Source organism: Accipiter gentilis, chromosome 3, assembly GCF_929443795.1.
Source record: "Accipiter gentilis chromosome 3, bAccGen1.1, whole genome shotgun sequence".
Taxonomy (NCBI): domain Eukaryota; kingdom Metazoa; phylum Chordata; class Aves; order Accipitriformes; family Accipitridae; genus Astur; species Astur gentilis.
The window spans coordinates 47,218,482-47,232,558 of NC_064882.1; the positions used below are offsets into that span (position 1 = coordinate 47,218,482).

At 44.6% G+C, this 14,077-nt stretch overlaps 1 protein-coding gene across 3 annotated transcripts in view; it reads left to right on the plus strand.

Annotated features, from left to right (window-relative positions):
• SFXN5 (sideroflexin 5) overlaps positions 1–14,077 on the plus strand; it is a 101,130-nt gene that overhangs the window by 66,424 nt on the left and 20,629 nt on the right. For all 3 annotated transcript variants that reach the window (XM_049794367.1, XM_049794387.1, XM_049794378.1), the window contains exons 11-13: positions 2,451–2,566; positions 4,657–4,742; positions 13,646–13,763. In XM_049794367.1, coding sequence (XP_049650324.1) covers positions 2,451–2,566; positions 4,657–4,742; positions 13,646–13,763 — 320 coding nt within the window. The remainder of the gene's footprint in view (positions 1–2,450; positions 2,567–4,656; positions 4,743–13,645; positions 13,764–14,077) is intronic.

Sequence of the window (14,077 nt, forward strand, 5' to 3'; positions counted from 1 at the left end):
TCCCAAATTTGAGTATGAAGGGGCTTGACCCTTTCTTGGAGATGTAGGTGGTGAAGGATATCAACACCCAGGGTTATTGCAAAGAACCCAGTTTACCCGCTTCTTCCTAAGCACTGGGTGTGGATAGCTGTCACGAAGGTAAGGGGTGTCGCTGGTGATGGCATGCTTTATAGTGGAGATGCACATGGCTAAAAAATCCACAGAAAATCCCAAAGGTTGCATCCCAAACCTGATCCGAAGGAAGTTAAAGCTGGTAGAAAGATACCCATTGGAGAGAAAGGAGATGAGGAAGAGGAAGGATTTCTTCTCCTTGGGCTTCTTGGTTTTTTGTGGGTCGGGTTAAAATTGTTAAATGTGTTTAGGTGGTGCACAAGGATGTATTTAGTGTGTAGAGAGCACCCTGGTTTAGAAAGGATATATTTACACACATACAGAAGTAGGGTAATGGATTGCTTTTGTATCTGAACCCAGTTTCCAATGTGTCACTAAGTGTTTTCACAGAATTAGCTTCCAGGCTATATTATCACAATTTCTTTCCGAATTCCGAAAATCAAGTTGTCTACACATATATTTATTTATTTCTATTCCCCTCTGTATTTGAGACATCCATAAAATCCAAGTTTACCCATAATTAGCAGCATTTTCTGCTTTCTCAGAAAGCAGAAGGCGAGCAGCTAAGACAGTTGCTTGTGTCAGACAAACAGGCTAGAATCAGGTTTTGAATTTGGGACCTGGTCAATCAATGAAGCCCTAATAGGATCCAGAGACTTGGAGAAGGGTCTAGCTGTGGTGGGAGCTTCAGGTCTGGACACCCCATCATGAATCTCGCAAAAGCCTTGTGCTGGTGCCTCCTGGCCTGGCCAGAGCATCTCTGCCGGCGTGTTTTTATGTGTTCAGTCTTGACTGATAGCTAGAAGGACAGGGCATGTGAGTGTTAGGAAAAAAAAGGGTGCTAAACTTGCTTTAAATGAAATGCCTGTTTTCTTTTTTATCTTCGATTAAGGAGCTGAAGGGTTGGTAACACAGATATTTTGATAGATGGGAAGAGCAGTCCAGTAGTTTGAATATTAAAGAGAGAGACAGAGTGTGCGTGTGTGTATGTTCCTCTTATTCTCGAGTGTAAGGAGCATTTGTCACCACAAATCATCCTTGATTGCAGAAAGCTGCATTCGTATAGGGCTCACCCACCCACCACCCTCAAAAAATTAGACATTTGTTATATGACATGAATTGAGATTAATTAGCAAATATTAACCCATCAGGCAGTACAGAAACACATTTTTGGAAGCAGTGGTACTTGCAGCAACAGTGGGTTTGTGTTAGTTCTGGTTGGAAAGTTTGCAACAAAATGTGTGGGGGGGGTTGCTGGAAAATGCCAGTTTATCAAAACCAAAACTTTTGTAGGAATTAGCAGCTTTTCCTTGGAAAAATTTAATAAGTGCCTGGGCCCCAGGCACTGCACCTGGAGCTGCACCTGGGAAGGATGTTTGTCAATCCCAGCTCTTAACATGTTACTTGAGGAGCAGAATTTGGGGACATCTCAAGAAGGCTACAAAAACTACAGGCTGGGCAAGGGGGGAGTTGTCAGAAAGGGTCCCAGACCTGCTCCCACCTCTGCCGTGGACGCAGGGCTGAGATCTGGGAAATGTCGTTTGGGAACCAGAGCCATCCAAAGCGCTGCTGGTTTGTGTCATAGTTCAGAAAAATACTGTTAAAGTGAAGAAACAGGACTCTAACTCTAGAAAATAAGCCCACAGAGCCATTTACCCCCTAAAACATGTGAAACGGGCAAATAGTCCGCAGGACCCTCACTAATGGGATACATGTCAATGGAAGCAACACCACCTTGTCTTATTTGATTATAAAATTTGAGTATTTGATTATAAAAATTCTGTCTTCTTAAGAGCTCAGCTCTAAGCTGTCCTTCATAGCTCACTGAAATCCCTTGCGGTGTCTTTCCATCATATCTGCTAAAATCTGTTATTTAAGAAGAGTTTGTCTGCTGGCTTAGTAAAAGGAGTTAAGACCAGCTCTGGAGTGGTCAGAAGAGGCAGCTATCAATCAGCAGTGCCTGATTGTCCAAGACCAACTGGCAGCCGAGTGCAAGGACCTGTTTTGACTTAGTAGGTCGAAATGTCGGGTGAAGGATCACTATGGAGGGTGGGAGCATGTGTGAACACCAATATCTGGAAATGCTGGTATTTCTTTGCATCAATACTTTTCTGATTGTGGCAGCAGATCCCTTTGCAAGTAAAAGAAAATTATCTTGGTTATTATCTCCTCTTAAGAATCACATCTTTGTCTTGATATAAGAGTGGCTCCTTGACTTGCAGAAACTTCTTGGCAGATTGATGCAAGCAAAGTTGAAGGGCTGTCATGGCGAACAGAAGCCTGCCATTTGGTATTGACCAGGGCTGCGTTGCTAATCATCGTGCTTTTCTCATCCTCAGCTAGTGCCAATATCTGCAATGTTGTCCTGATGAGGCACACAGAGCTGGAAGAAGGAATTGATGTTTTGGACAATAACGGAAACATTGTCGGGTCTTCCAGAATTGCTGCAAAACACGTATGTACCTGTGATGTTCCTGGCGAGCGCTTGGGTGAGCTTGTACACAACTGGCCTTCAGGCTCAACAAATCTCACAGCTGTAGGAATTGATGACTTGAAAGAGCTAGAAATAGATGAGCTTTACCCATCATGCAGGAAGAGCGAAGCAGCAAAACTTAATGCCTGCGCTGTACCCACACGTGCAGTTGCGTAGCCACAAAACTGATTGTGCTGGTGGACACAGGCTCTTGTCATGCAGGCAAATTTGGTGACTGACCTTGATGGTTTGGCAGGGCACAGATTGACATCAGAAAGATGCTGTACTACCCTGATGCTTTCACAGCCTTAGGATTTCTTTGTGGAAACTTGTAAGCAGTTCATGTTGAATACGAAGCAAAGATAACTTACACCTTTTTCTAAATTAAGAAGACTTAATTTTCGAGCTGAGTAGCTTTTTAACCCTTGCCATGTCAAAGGTGCATTAACAATTGCCAATCAAAGCTTTGTGAGGGTAGCCAGATGTTTTTGTCCTCATCCTAATACCTGATTTGTTTTCCCCGGTAACCTACTCTCTGCCATCTGCCTGCAATTATTCCCTTTTCTTCCCTTCTTACATAGTTTTGTCTTCCGAGCATCATCTGATTGTCTGAGGCATGTTGTTTCCAAGTGGGCTTTAATCTGAAATGTAAAGCATGTACCAAAGCACACGCCCAGGCAGAGGAGTTAATAATATAATGCTTGGCATTTCTCTCGCTCCTTCTGTCCAAGGCTCTTAAGGCACTTCATAGACAGCAATTAATGTACAGATTTACAGTCCTCGGCAAGAAATGGGAGATCTCTAATATCTCTCCATATTGCTGTTTAACACGGAGATTAAAACAATCTGTTGAAGGGCTCGGAGATACTTATTTGAGCCAGTTTTCCTCACTTACATTAACTGGCTTCAGGACCCAGCTTCCCCTCTCCATCCTAATGGTCGAGGGGAAGACAGACAACATAGAAAATAAATATTAAAAGTGAAGGTACTGTAAGTGTGATTTAGGTGGAGTTTAAACATCAAATTTGGGACTTCTGAGAACTGCTCAGCTGCCACCTAATCCCAGTGCTTCTTCCTGAATAGCTTGGTACTGGGTTTTGTCATGGAAAATTTGGCAGATCCTTAGTGTAACGCATCTGCGCCTCTCTGAGACCTTCTCCCAGTTTGGAAGGATTGAGTGCTCCCAAGCCTGGGCATATGTATAAGTTTCAGCATTTCCATCCAAAATCTACAGTATCCTCTGCCTAGGTCTGCTGAAGCCCCACGTATGGTCGCAGTGCTTGGAGCATCCCAGGTAGGTGCTGGCAAAGGTGGTTAGAAGAGGTAAATGAAGACACGGTGCTACTTAAACACCTTGCTAGAGCACCCATGATCTTCTCTAGGTCTCATCTCAGGGTAATTTATATGTATCATGCTGCCAAGCTGTTCTATTTGCTGCTTCCTGGTGAATCTTGCCAGCGAGAAAGCACCAGCAGAGGGACAACCGTAGCTTCACAGTTGGGCGTCTTCCTGGGAGAGGAGAGCCCAGTGTGTTACAATGCTTTGCAGTAAACCACCAGTGATTAAAGAGCAGAAACAAGTCTTGGAGCAGGCAATGAGGTGCTGCATTCCCCCAGCACATAACTGAAGTTGAAACTCAGTTGAGGGAGGAAGTGCTGAAGCTGCTGCTCAGCCCATACTCAGATATTTCACCTTACAACATCTTCCAGGCAGCTGTTTTGCCTCTCTTTCTTCCTCCAGGTAGCACTAACATGTTTGCGTAAGAATATGATGAGATGTTGGAGTGCTTTTGGTCACATAAAGTGAAATCAGGGAAGCTATTAGGTGTCTCTGTTTATTCCATGGTGACCAAGCATGGGCTCCAGCCCATCGTTTGGAGCAACAGAGTGAAAATAGGTTGGATACAAACAGCTGATAGCAAAGTTGAAAGCGTGTGTTGATACATTCATTCACATATGCAACAGAAGAAAGGCCAGCCAAGCCATTTCTGTGCCCACGTATTGATTGCTCAGTGCAGGTACATCTTGAGATTTGTTTTACATGTCTTGGGTTTGTTTGTTTTTCCTTTTCAGGCACTGCTAGAAACGGCCCTGACTAGAGTGGTCCTGCCAATGCCTATACTGGTTCTACCTCCAATTATTATGTCCATACTGGAAAAGTAAGTGTTGAGTAATACAAAAGTGGGGCTTTTCAAGGGGAAGGGAGAAAAGATCCTCAGTAGGTGTTACTCATTGGTATTTCTTAGCATTGGTCCATCAAAGACTTTTTTTCTTATTAAAATTTTCATGTTCCATCATTTTTGACCATTGTTGTAGGCTGTTAAAGTGTTGTATGGATATGGTTATTTTAAATTATCTTTCTGAGACCCCAGCAGTTTGAATAACCCTATACTGTAGGGTCAGTGTGAGCCAAAACTCTCTGAATTCAGTGGAAAAGTGTCCTTAAGTTTTCAGTCCTCCACTTAGCAAACATTAGAGCTGCCACATGGGGTCAGACTAAAGATCTTGGCTCGTGTTCAGCCAGCGATAGTGAGTATAGGGACTTGTTGACCACATGCGGCATCCAGACCACCTTGGCCACTGTTGGACTTGCTTATGCCCTGTTTGAACAAACTTGTACTTTCTTTCAGTAACACCCTGTGGCTTGGACTTCCCCAGAAGAATATGTGGTTCACATACCCTGCAGAGATTTGCTTTCCATTACTGTTTAAGCCAGAATCTCTCCTGGCAGATGTCTCTGTGGAGCCTCAGTGCTAGGAGAGTTGGCAGGAAAGGGCAGGGTTATTATTTCATGTCCAATTATCTCCTCGCAGAGTTCTTAATAGCAAAAAACCCCAAACTGCCCTGTCCATTGGCCATTCTCCCACCTTGCTTTCCAACACCTCCACTTTTTCTTCTGCCCCTAGATGCTGTGAGCCTCTTTGGAGCTGTTGGGTGCCTATGGCTCGTAGGACGCCCATCAGCAGCTCATTCGGTGTGAATGATCCGTGGGGTGGGGATCACCTTGCCAACCTCTGGCGACTGATTAGTGCCTTGAAAGATGGGGGTGCTAAAGGGCTTGCTACCTTTGTCGAGACAGCCAAGCTGGAAGCACTCTTTAAACAAATCTGTTGATAATGGCTGCTCTAAAGCACTCCACTGACAAAGTAAATAGTAATTAGTACGATTAGGGATTGACCCATAGCTTTGGCTAGCCTTGTTTACTCTTGTAGAAACACCCCTGGGCAATTTTCTCTCCTTAACAGAAGGGTCAGGGCTACTTCTGTAAATTTGGAGACTGATTTTTAACATCTAAATTTAAAAATATAGGTATAGGCTGGTACCCCTGTAGCACCTAGAGGCTCTCACCAAGATTGGTTCCTCCCATGGCCTGAGTGTGGGGAGAAACAGGAACAAACTCTGTTTTGGGAACTCTAAAGTAAGTTCTTTCAGCCCTCTTCAGCCAAAATATACTGTTTTCCTTTCTTTTTCAAAGGGACTGTGGTGGTTCCCTGTGGCAGGGCACAGTCTTGGTAACACTTGCTGCAAGCCATTGTTTGGAGATGGCTGCTGGGGACACACAAGGACAAGGGGTAGATTCCAGTCCCCTTAATTTTGTGCAAAGGATTTGATTGTCACTTCATGCTCCTCCTTGACAAAAGCTCTGCAGCCTCTTTCCTGCTCCAAGACCCCGTGTCACCCACATGGTCCCCCAGTCCATGATCTACCCACAGGGTCTGCTGGGGAGGTGCTCAGGAGCGACCGTGTCTTACGCTTGGAGTAGCTTACTGAGGGCTTGCTCAAAATCATGTGTAAGAAGAACAGGGACTGTCACTTATCTTTGTACCCCAGCGTCTTGGCAGCTTCCCTGCTTCATATTCAGACGCGTGATTCTAGCCTTTATAATCTCATCAAAGCTGCTTTGCTGTTGTCAGTTGAGAGGACTTCTGTTTTCATCTGTCCACATGCCAGACACTTCAGAAATGCCACCGATTTGTGATGTTCTTACTACAGAGCTCTTTCTTTTCGCCTTTCTGTCACACTGAGGCTTTGCAGCAAAGTTGCTGCGTGTGTTACCGCTGGTTTAACAGGGGCACTGGTTCCAGTCTAACCCTATCTTGGCGATTAGCTCATCCAAGCAAGATCACCCCAGAGGACAAACTATTTTCTTGCTGTAATTCAGAGGATCTTTGCTATTCTGGTTATCGACAGGAACAGACAAAAATCTTTATGTGCAAAAATTCAAGGTTTGTAGAAAACTGGTCTGTCAGTGATTGTCTCCAGTAGGAAACACTGAGGACCATCATAGGTCTTGCTAAGCATCCACAAGCTTAAATAAAACTAACAGTAAAATTTGCTTCGTACTTGGGGGCATCATAACTTCTTGTATTGATAAGAGTTTTACTAAATGCACCTGTGCTCCGTGCAAGACTTACTGAAACTAATTTCATCTGTCAAGCAATTGTGGACATACAGGAGATTGTCTTCAAAAAGTCATTTTAACTAATAGAAGGACTTAATTCAGGTTTGTGAGAGAATACTTTCCTTCCCACCACCCCCAAATGAAACTCTGTAGATATAAAAATATCTGGGCACTGCTTTTGCCTGCCTAAATTCTCCTTAGGGCTTTGTGCCTACTGTTTCACTTTTCCATCGAATATCTTTGGATTCCTGGAAGCCTGTGAGTGAGAAACAGCAGGGATAGGGAGTGGGGTGCGGTTTGGCCACGCAGCTAGAGGTGGTGGTATTGCTCTAGGACATGGAAGCATCCACCTGACATGGAGACCATCCCTTTCCATAGCTGAGGGATTTGCAGTCCAGGTGTCAACTCAGAGATCTTTTAAAGTGGTTACTGAAGGACGCAGTCAGAGGTGAAACCTCGTTTTGGAAAAAAACTTGGAGCATTCGCTAAAAAGTTTAATTTTTTTAATTTAGTAGAATTTTAGCTAGACTAGGGCGTTTTTAATGGGAGTCATATCAAGGCATGCATTATCAATTTATTTATAGAAATCCTTACAGTGTCTATAAATGAGAAAGATGAGAGTGACGGCTTATTATTTGGAGGCTGGAGATCTGGAATCAGAAGTCACAATCTGGATCCTTTACTAAGTCATTTGCATTTGGGGTTGTGGCGAAGGAGGAGAGCGATTCTCCTGCCTTGCGTTTAAGTCCGGGTGGAAGTGGGTGACTGCTGCAGTTGGGTGGGAGTTGCACCACCCTGGGAGCAAGCTACATGCTCCCAGCAGAGGTTTTCAGGTTCATGGAAAACTCACTCCCTCGTTTTCGTCTCGGTATTCCAAAAGTTTATTTTAACTGGCCAGTTCCTGGTCGTCGTCTTTCCACTTGGATCCAGGTCTTTCCTCTCTCTCAGCCATCTCTCCATCTGCATGTTTTAACTCCCCCAGCTGCCTCTCTCGTCTCTTGTGCCATTTTTTTCAGCTCTCTTGGCTTCTCTCGTCTCTTTGCCTGCTGTGTATTTTAACTCCCAGGGCCGCCTTCTCTGCTCTCCAAGTAATTCAATGTTACCTCCCACTGCTGAGCTCCGCAGCGCGCCATTCTTTCCCCATGTTTCATGCATTTCCTGCTGCTTGGACGCTCTGTTGAAGCAGCTAACATATAGAATCAATGTTTATTTTGAGACTACATATGCCATGCGGGGAACACGGTGTCAGTTATTTTGTGCAGATGTATTCTCATTTAAGTTTTATAAATAATATCCGTGTTGGCAACTTTAATACGGAAAAATATTGGTTTCACATTGTCTATGAGACGAAGACGACTCATCTAGGGGATGTAGCTGACTTTAGAGCAGACAGTGGAAACTTCATTGGTACCTCCATGTCATGGGTGTGTGGGGACAACTACATCCACTGCATTAAGTTGGACTTCTAGTCCCTCAGACATTTCCCTTTATTCAGATGCTTCTGTGAATCCTTTTGTCTGGTAGTTATGACAAAATTTGGGAAATGGTGCGGGTTTCTCCCAGCCATCATCCAAGACTTCTCCAGTAGTTTTTGTCCAGCTTCTGACTCCTTGAAGACTTGAAGCCCATCACACAGCTGGTCTATGCATAGACTGTCCAGGTCTGTGTGTAAGTGCAACCTCAGGCTGCCCTGTAGGCTGAGCTCTGTGGTGGGAGAGCCCAAATCCAGTTCATGTGGCCTGGACAAGTAGTGGACAGGCTCCGTCCACCAGCAATGTCTGCTGCGGACACTTTCAGCTAATAGCTGGCAGTGGAGGTTGAAGAACATAAGCTCTTCTTATCTCTTTATCCTAAAGCCTCTTCTCTGCCTCGTAGTACAAGCAACCTCCAAGGGTCTGAAGCGCAGCAGAAGGTCTGAGGATGGGCTCCAGGAGCTCATGTATGTCAGGCTAGACAAGAGGAGGCCCAACAGCTGACTGTGCAGTGTTTATGGAGGAGAGAGAAAGCTGGAACTGTTGGCAATGGGCAAGAACTGAGAGAGAAATGGGGACCAGAATAGTTGTGTCCATGTAAGAGGAGCGTTTCTACTCTCTTCATCTCCACATCATCCTGATCTTGTGGCAGAGCTGCCACACATGTCAGCATCCTCACGCAGCAGTTGTCAGGGCTGTTTTCCTGTAAAGCTCATAAAATTAGGACGCTCCCAGGCTGGATCAACATTACAGAGCTACTCTGGCTTAGCTAAGTCGATCTAGCCATGAAAAATGGATTCCGTTGATGGATAGCCAGCGCTCAGCCCATGATTCTGTGGTGCTGGAAGGGAGTTTTCTTCAGCTTAAACCATGTTTTTCACTGCAGAAATGTGTGTGAGGTAGGAGGCCCTCCTGGACCTCATGTTCATGACCTTTTGGTAGAGATATTCTCCTTCTGACAGTGTGTGCAGAATGTTTCCTACAGGTGCTCTTCCCCCTCTGATGTGCAAAGTCTCTCCGTCCAGCTAAACCCCCGCTGAAGTTTGTTTAAACTAAACAGCTGCCAGCAGTGACACCTTAAACTGCTGTGGCTGTTTCCAGAGTAAACATTGAAACTGCTCCTTTAATTATGTCAATCAAGCACAAAAATCCCCCAACCTCACTCTGCTTCTGCTGTGTCCTCTGGAGGGGGCACTGGGGCTACGGCCAAAAGCAAGAGACGGTTCTTGGCAAGGACAGCGGTGGCCTGGCTGGAGAGGACAGCAGACAGAGCTACTCATTGCTAGAAGAGCTCAGCATTCCCTAAATGACCCAAAATGAGTGAGAAAAGCTCAGAAACACCCTCTGCAGATAGCAGAAAGACCTGACAGGCTCTCTGAAACAGAGACGTGGTATGGTGCCAGCTCTGGGAGGTTCTCAGCAGAACTGGGATCTGGGGTCAGACAACCACCCCAAAGTTTGTTTGCACATCAGAGGGGTGTTTTGAATCCTGGGCTCTGAGGAGCCTGGGATGCCTCGGGATACCCAAGGCTTCAGCCTCCAGCGCTTTTCTTACCCCGCTGGCATCCTCGGCATCTTGCGATGTATGTATTAGCTTTGAACCTGTTTATACCAAACACTACAGAAACCCCACAGAATCTGTCAGCTGGGAGACTTTGGTTAACTCCTGTCATATTTAGTTTAGCATCTGACACCTCCTTCTAGACAAATACAGCTCTGGTTCACTGAACCTGATAACTCCTTTTTAGTACAGCAACTGACTTCCATATGGAATAAATTACAGTACCTCTTGAAAAATGCCAGAGGCAGCTGCCAAATTATGCAAAATTTAAACCACTAATGAACAATGTGATGAAAGTTGAATGAAGGTGTATTTACAAGATCTACAACACACTGTCTCTGCGGAGCAGATGTACTGTCTGTACAAGTATGCGTGTGTCTGTGTATATACCTACGTACATGCACACTCATGCATATTGAAATGATATCCGTAAGGTCTAGCTGGTTTAGGTATATCCGTTAACAGTAAGCGCTACCTAGGATCAGTAAGCCAGAAGCTCCCGAGTGTGTTACTGCCTTTTTAATACCTGCTAGGCAAATTTTGTGAAGGCAAATTGCAGAAAGAATAGGCATTAGGGGGCTTTGAAGGGGAGTAAAGAAACAAATCTTAAAAAAAAAAAAAAAAAAAGAAGAAAAAAGAGAGAGGAGGAGGGAAGTATTGCAAAAATGCACGTTCTTTGCCATCCAAAGGTTGATGTATAAACGTGGATCACTTACACTAGTGAGCCAGATCACTGGTGCTAAAAATTTGGCTTCTAAAATTGGGAACAATGAAACATACATATTACTGTCTTCCTGCAGATTTCCAATGTGAGACCTTCTCTTGGTGCAAACTTTTCAATCCCATATTGTCTAATCTGAGCGCCAAGGTTTAGTTCACCAGAGCCTGGCCAGTCCTGTCCTGTGTACATGATGACAGTCTGTAAATCTACTGTTCTCATATGAGAACAGCTTCAAGTACTTCTGCGGAATTACTGGTAGGGTAAGACGATATTTGCTCTTGTGATTATAGTAGTCTGCTTCAGAAGATGCCAATGGCAAAGTTGGGCTGTCAAGGGGATCTAAAAGTCCAGACCTCCACCTCCCTGATTGAACCCATTGGCGGAGCACACAGGACAGTGTTGTAAACTAATTCACTCTTCAACAAATGGATATTAATATTATTTATTTTTAATCTGCTATACTACACTGTAGTTAAACCTTCTGGAAACATCTAATCATTCACTTCCGATGGGGGGCTAATGGGTGAAAAGAGGGGTTTTGATTGCATTTGACAGCTAACAAAATGCAGCATGCAATATTTAATATTCTACTGAGATTGGTGTCGAGAGCAAAGATGCTAGGTACAGAAGAAAAGTGGACCTCTCGACTAATTATGAGTCATTTATTCTGAACCACACAAATTTTAGAATCTGAATCCCAATTAAGACATTACACTACATGTGTTAATTAGTCCCCTCTCCTTTTTAAATCAAGGCATAACTTTTCTTAATTAGGAGGTTAGCCATTGTAATTTGAACTGGCCTGAGTTGAAGCACTCCTGGAAATCACACCTGGGGGCTGTACTGGGGATCATTTTAAATTGGATGAGTTTTTACTTGGGTGATTATAAGGTCCCCAACAGGGTAGTAATTAAAGAGGGTGCAGCTTCCAAATTAAGATGTCAGGGGTGGTATAAGAGTGATGTCTTGGTTCTAAACTATACTCGAGGGAGGCTTGAAGGGTGCTGGTCATATGATTTTCTCAGCAAGGGCTCTCATGGATCACAACAGCTTAAGCAGGAGAATAAATCAGTTCCAGGAGTTCCCCCTCTGCATCACAGGGACTAGTTATCACAGCTTATTGATGGCAATTCTTGAAAGTTGCACTTGTTAAAAAGCGTGGAGCAAGGTAACCTGCTTTCCTGACTCGGACAAAATACTTGTGGACTTCTGTAGGAGTCTTAGGCTGGATCATGCTCTATGCAAAACAAGGTAGCTAAATATTGGAGAACAGAAGCTTGGCTTTCACAGCACAAACTGATAGGATCAACTCCGTCTCGATAGCTTATTAGTGAGGAGCTGAGATATTGGAGGAGTTAAGGCTCTGGATCTTGTTTTCCTTCCCCACTTCCCCCAAACCTTCTCAAGATGAAGACAGCTTTCAGCAAGCATCATTAGCAAAGGGCGAAGAGTCTGAATGTTCAGACACACAGACAACGTACAGCAGGGTAACAAGTTCCCACACATCAGCTGCTCCGTTATAATTCATCAGGTGCGTGTTTGTAGCCTGCAGTAAACGTGGAGTAGACGGGGGTTGAGGTAATCTGTTATCTTGCATTGGCTGCAGGCACGGGCTGCATGGGAAGATGTGCCTGCAAAATCACTTGTGGGTGTGCCGAAGCAGGCTAGCAGCGTGCCCTGATGTGGGAAGGGTTGCTTGGCTTGGTTTTGGTGGGCACCTTGTGAAGGGTGCGCACTGGATTAGAAATGGTTTTTAAAAGCCCAGTGATGGTAACCGCAGTGATGTTTATCAGTTAGTGTAATCTTCCTTGACCAAAAGAGAGCTCCTGTGTTATCACCCCCGTGGAAAGGCATTAACTAGCAAACCTTTGCCCGTGTTTGATGGTAGGACACCCTGAGGCGTTGGCATCCTCGAGATCAGGGTGGACACAGGACAGATGCATACTGGGACTAAGGCCATAGCTGATGACCCAGCAGTGAATCTGCTGACTCTCTACATTGCTAATATACGCTGAATGTTCAAACAAAACTCACTACCAGGTTGCTGGTTTATATTGCCAGTTGTTTCAGATTGGTAGAAGAAAGCTGAATGACAGGTGTCCTTTTGGTGTAAATAGCTCCTGAACAAACCCCTCAAGAATTACATTTTTCCCCTTAACATTTGTAAACTGTCTGAGGTCCTGTATCCTGGAATATACTTAACATGCCACCTTCTACCAGCTAAATGTTGTCCCTGTCATTTGGTGTTAATTGCATCAGAAGGGTCACTTAATGGGTCATTATCAGAACCTGACCTTGCAGGTATCTTAAAGTGTTTGTTGTTAACAAGTCTTGAACTCATAAATATCCCCTGGGGACAGCAAGTGTTAAACCGTCTTTATCACCCACCCTGCAGATGTTTGATTTTTAACAAATTAAGGTATTGTCAAGTTTACTACTTTATTACCCCATTAACAAAGTCATGTGCCTTTTTGAGTACCACCACATGGTAAAGCAGACAAAGTTCACAGTATCTCTCAAGAACCTAATTTCTTTCTGCTCACTCAACTTAGTCTCCAGAGTCTTAATGCAGGTGACACCTGCATGCAGCCAGATTATGTCGTGTGCCGTTTACTCCAGTGTGAGATGGTTTGAAATGGGGGAGGCATGTGTGAAGTGATCCTGTTTTGATTTAGATGTGAGCGCTTAGGTTGGTGTGGGCTGTGTAACCACAGCAAATGCAAAAGCACAGCGTGCAGGACTTGGGATCTTTTGTGGGTGAACTTGTTGATGACCTACTAAGAAGAAACCTAGACCAGTTAGGGAGAGGGAGACCGGTGGGTCTAGGTGAACACCAGTGTCCGTTCTGATGACGGCGTGCACTCACCTGGTCTATGAAATGGTCTAACGGAGCCTTTCCTTTCCAGAACATCACTCCTGAGATCCCGTCCCCGGATGATTCTCCCAGTCCAAAGCCTTGTGTGCCTCGCTGCCTTTGGCCTGGCCCTTCCCTTGGCCATCAGTCTCTTCCCGCAGATGTCTGAGGTCAGTACATGTTTGGTCACTGTGGTGATATCTCAGATGTGGTGATATCTTGTTTGGTCTTCCTGGATAATAGTATCATTCCTATGGGGCCTCCTCCATTTTTGGATGAAGTTGGTTGCTGTCTTCTTCACTTGAACAACTGTAGGTTCACCAGGCAGATGATGGTTATGTTAGTCCCTTCTGTTAGGGCATGCTAGCATAGCACAGATCAATATCACGTGGCTTTCCATACTTCTAACCAGTGTTTGGATCCTGTAGTGGGAGGAACCTTTGTTCCACCCAGCAAACGCATCTTTTACAGGCAAGGGTGGTCC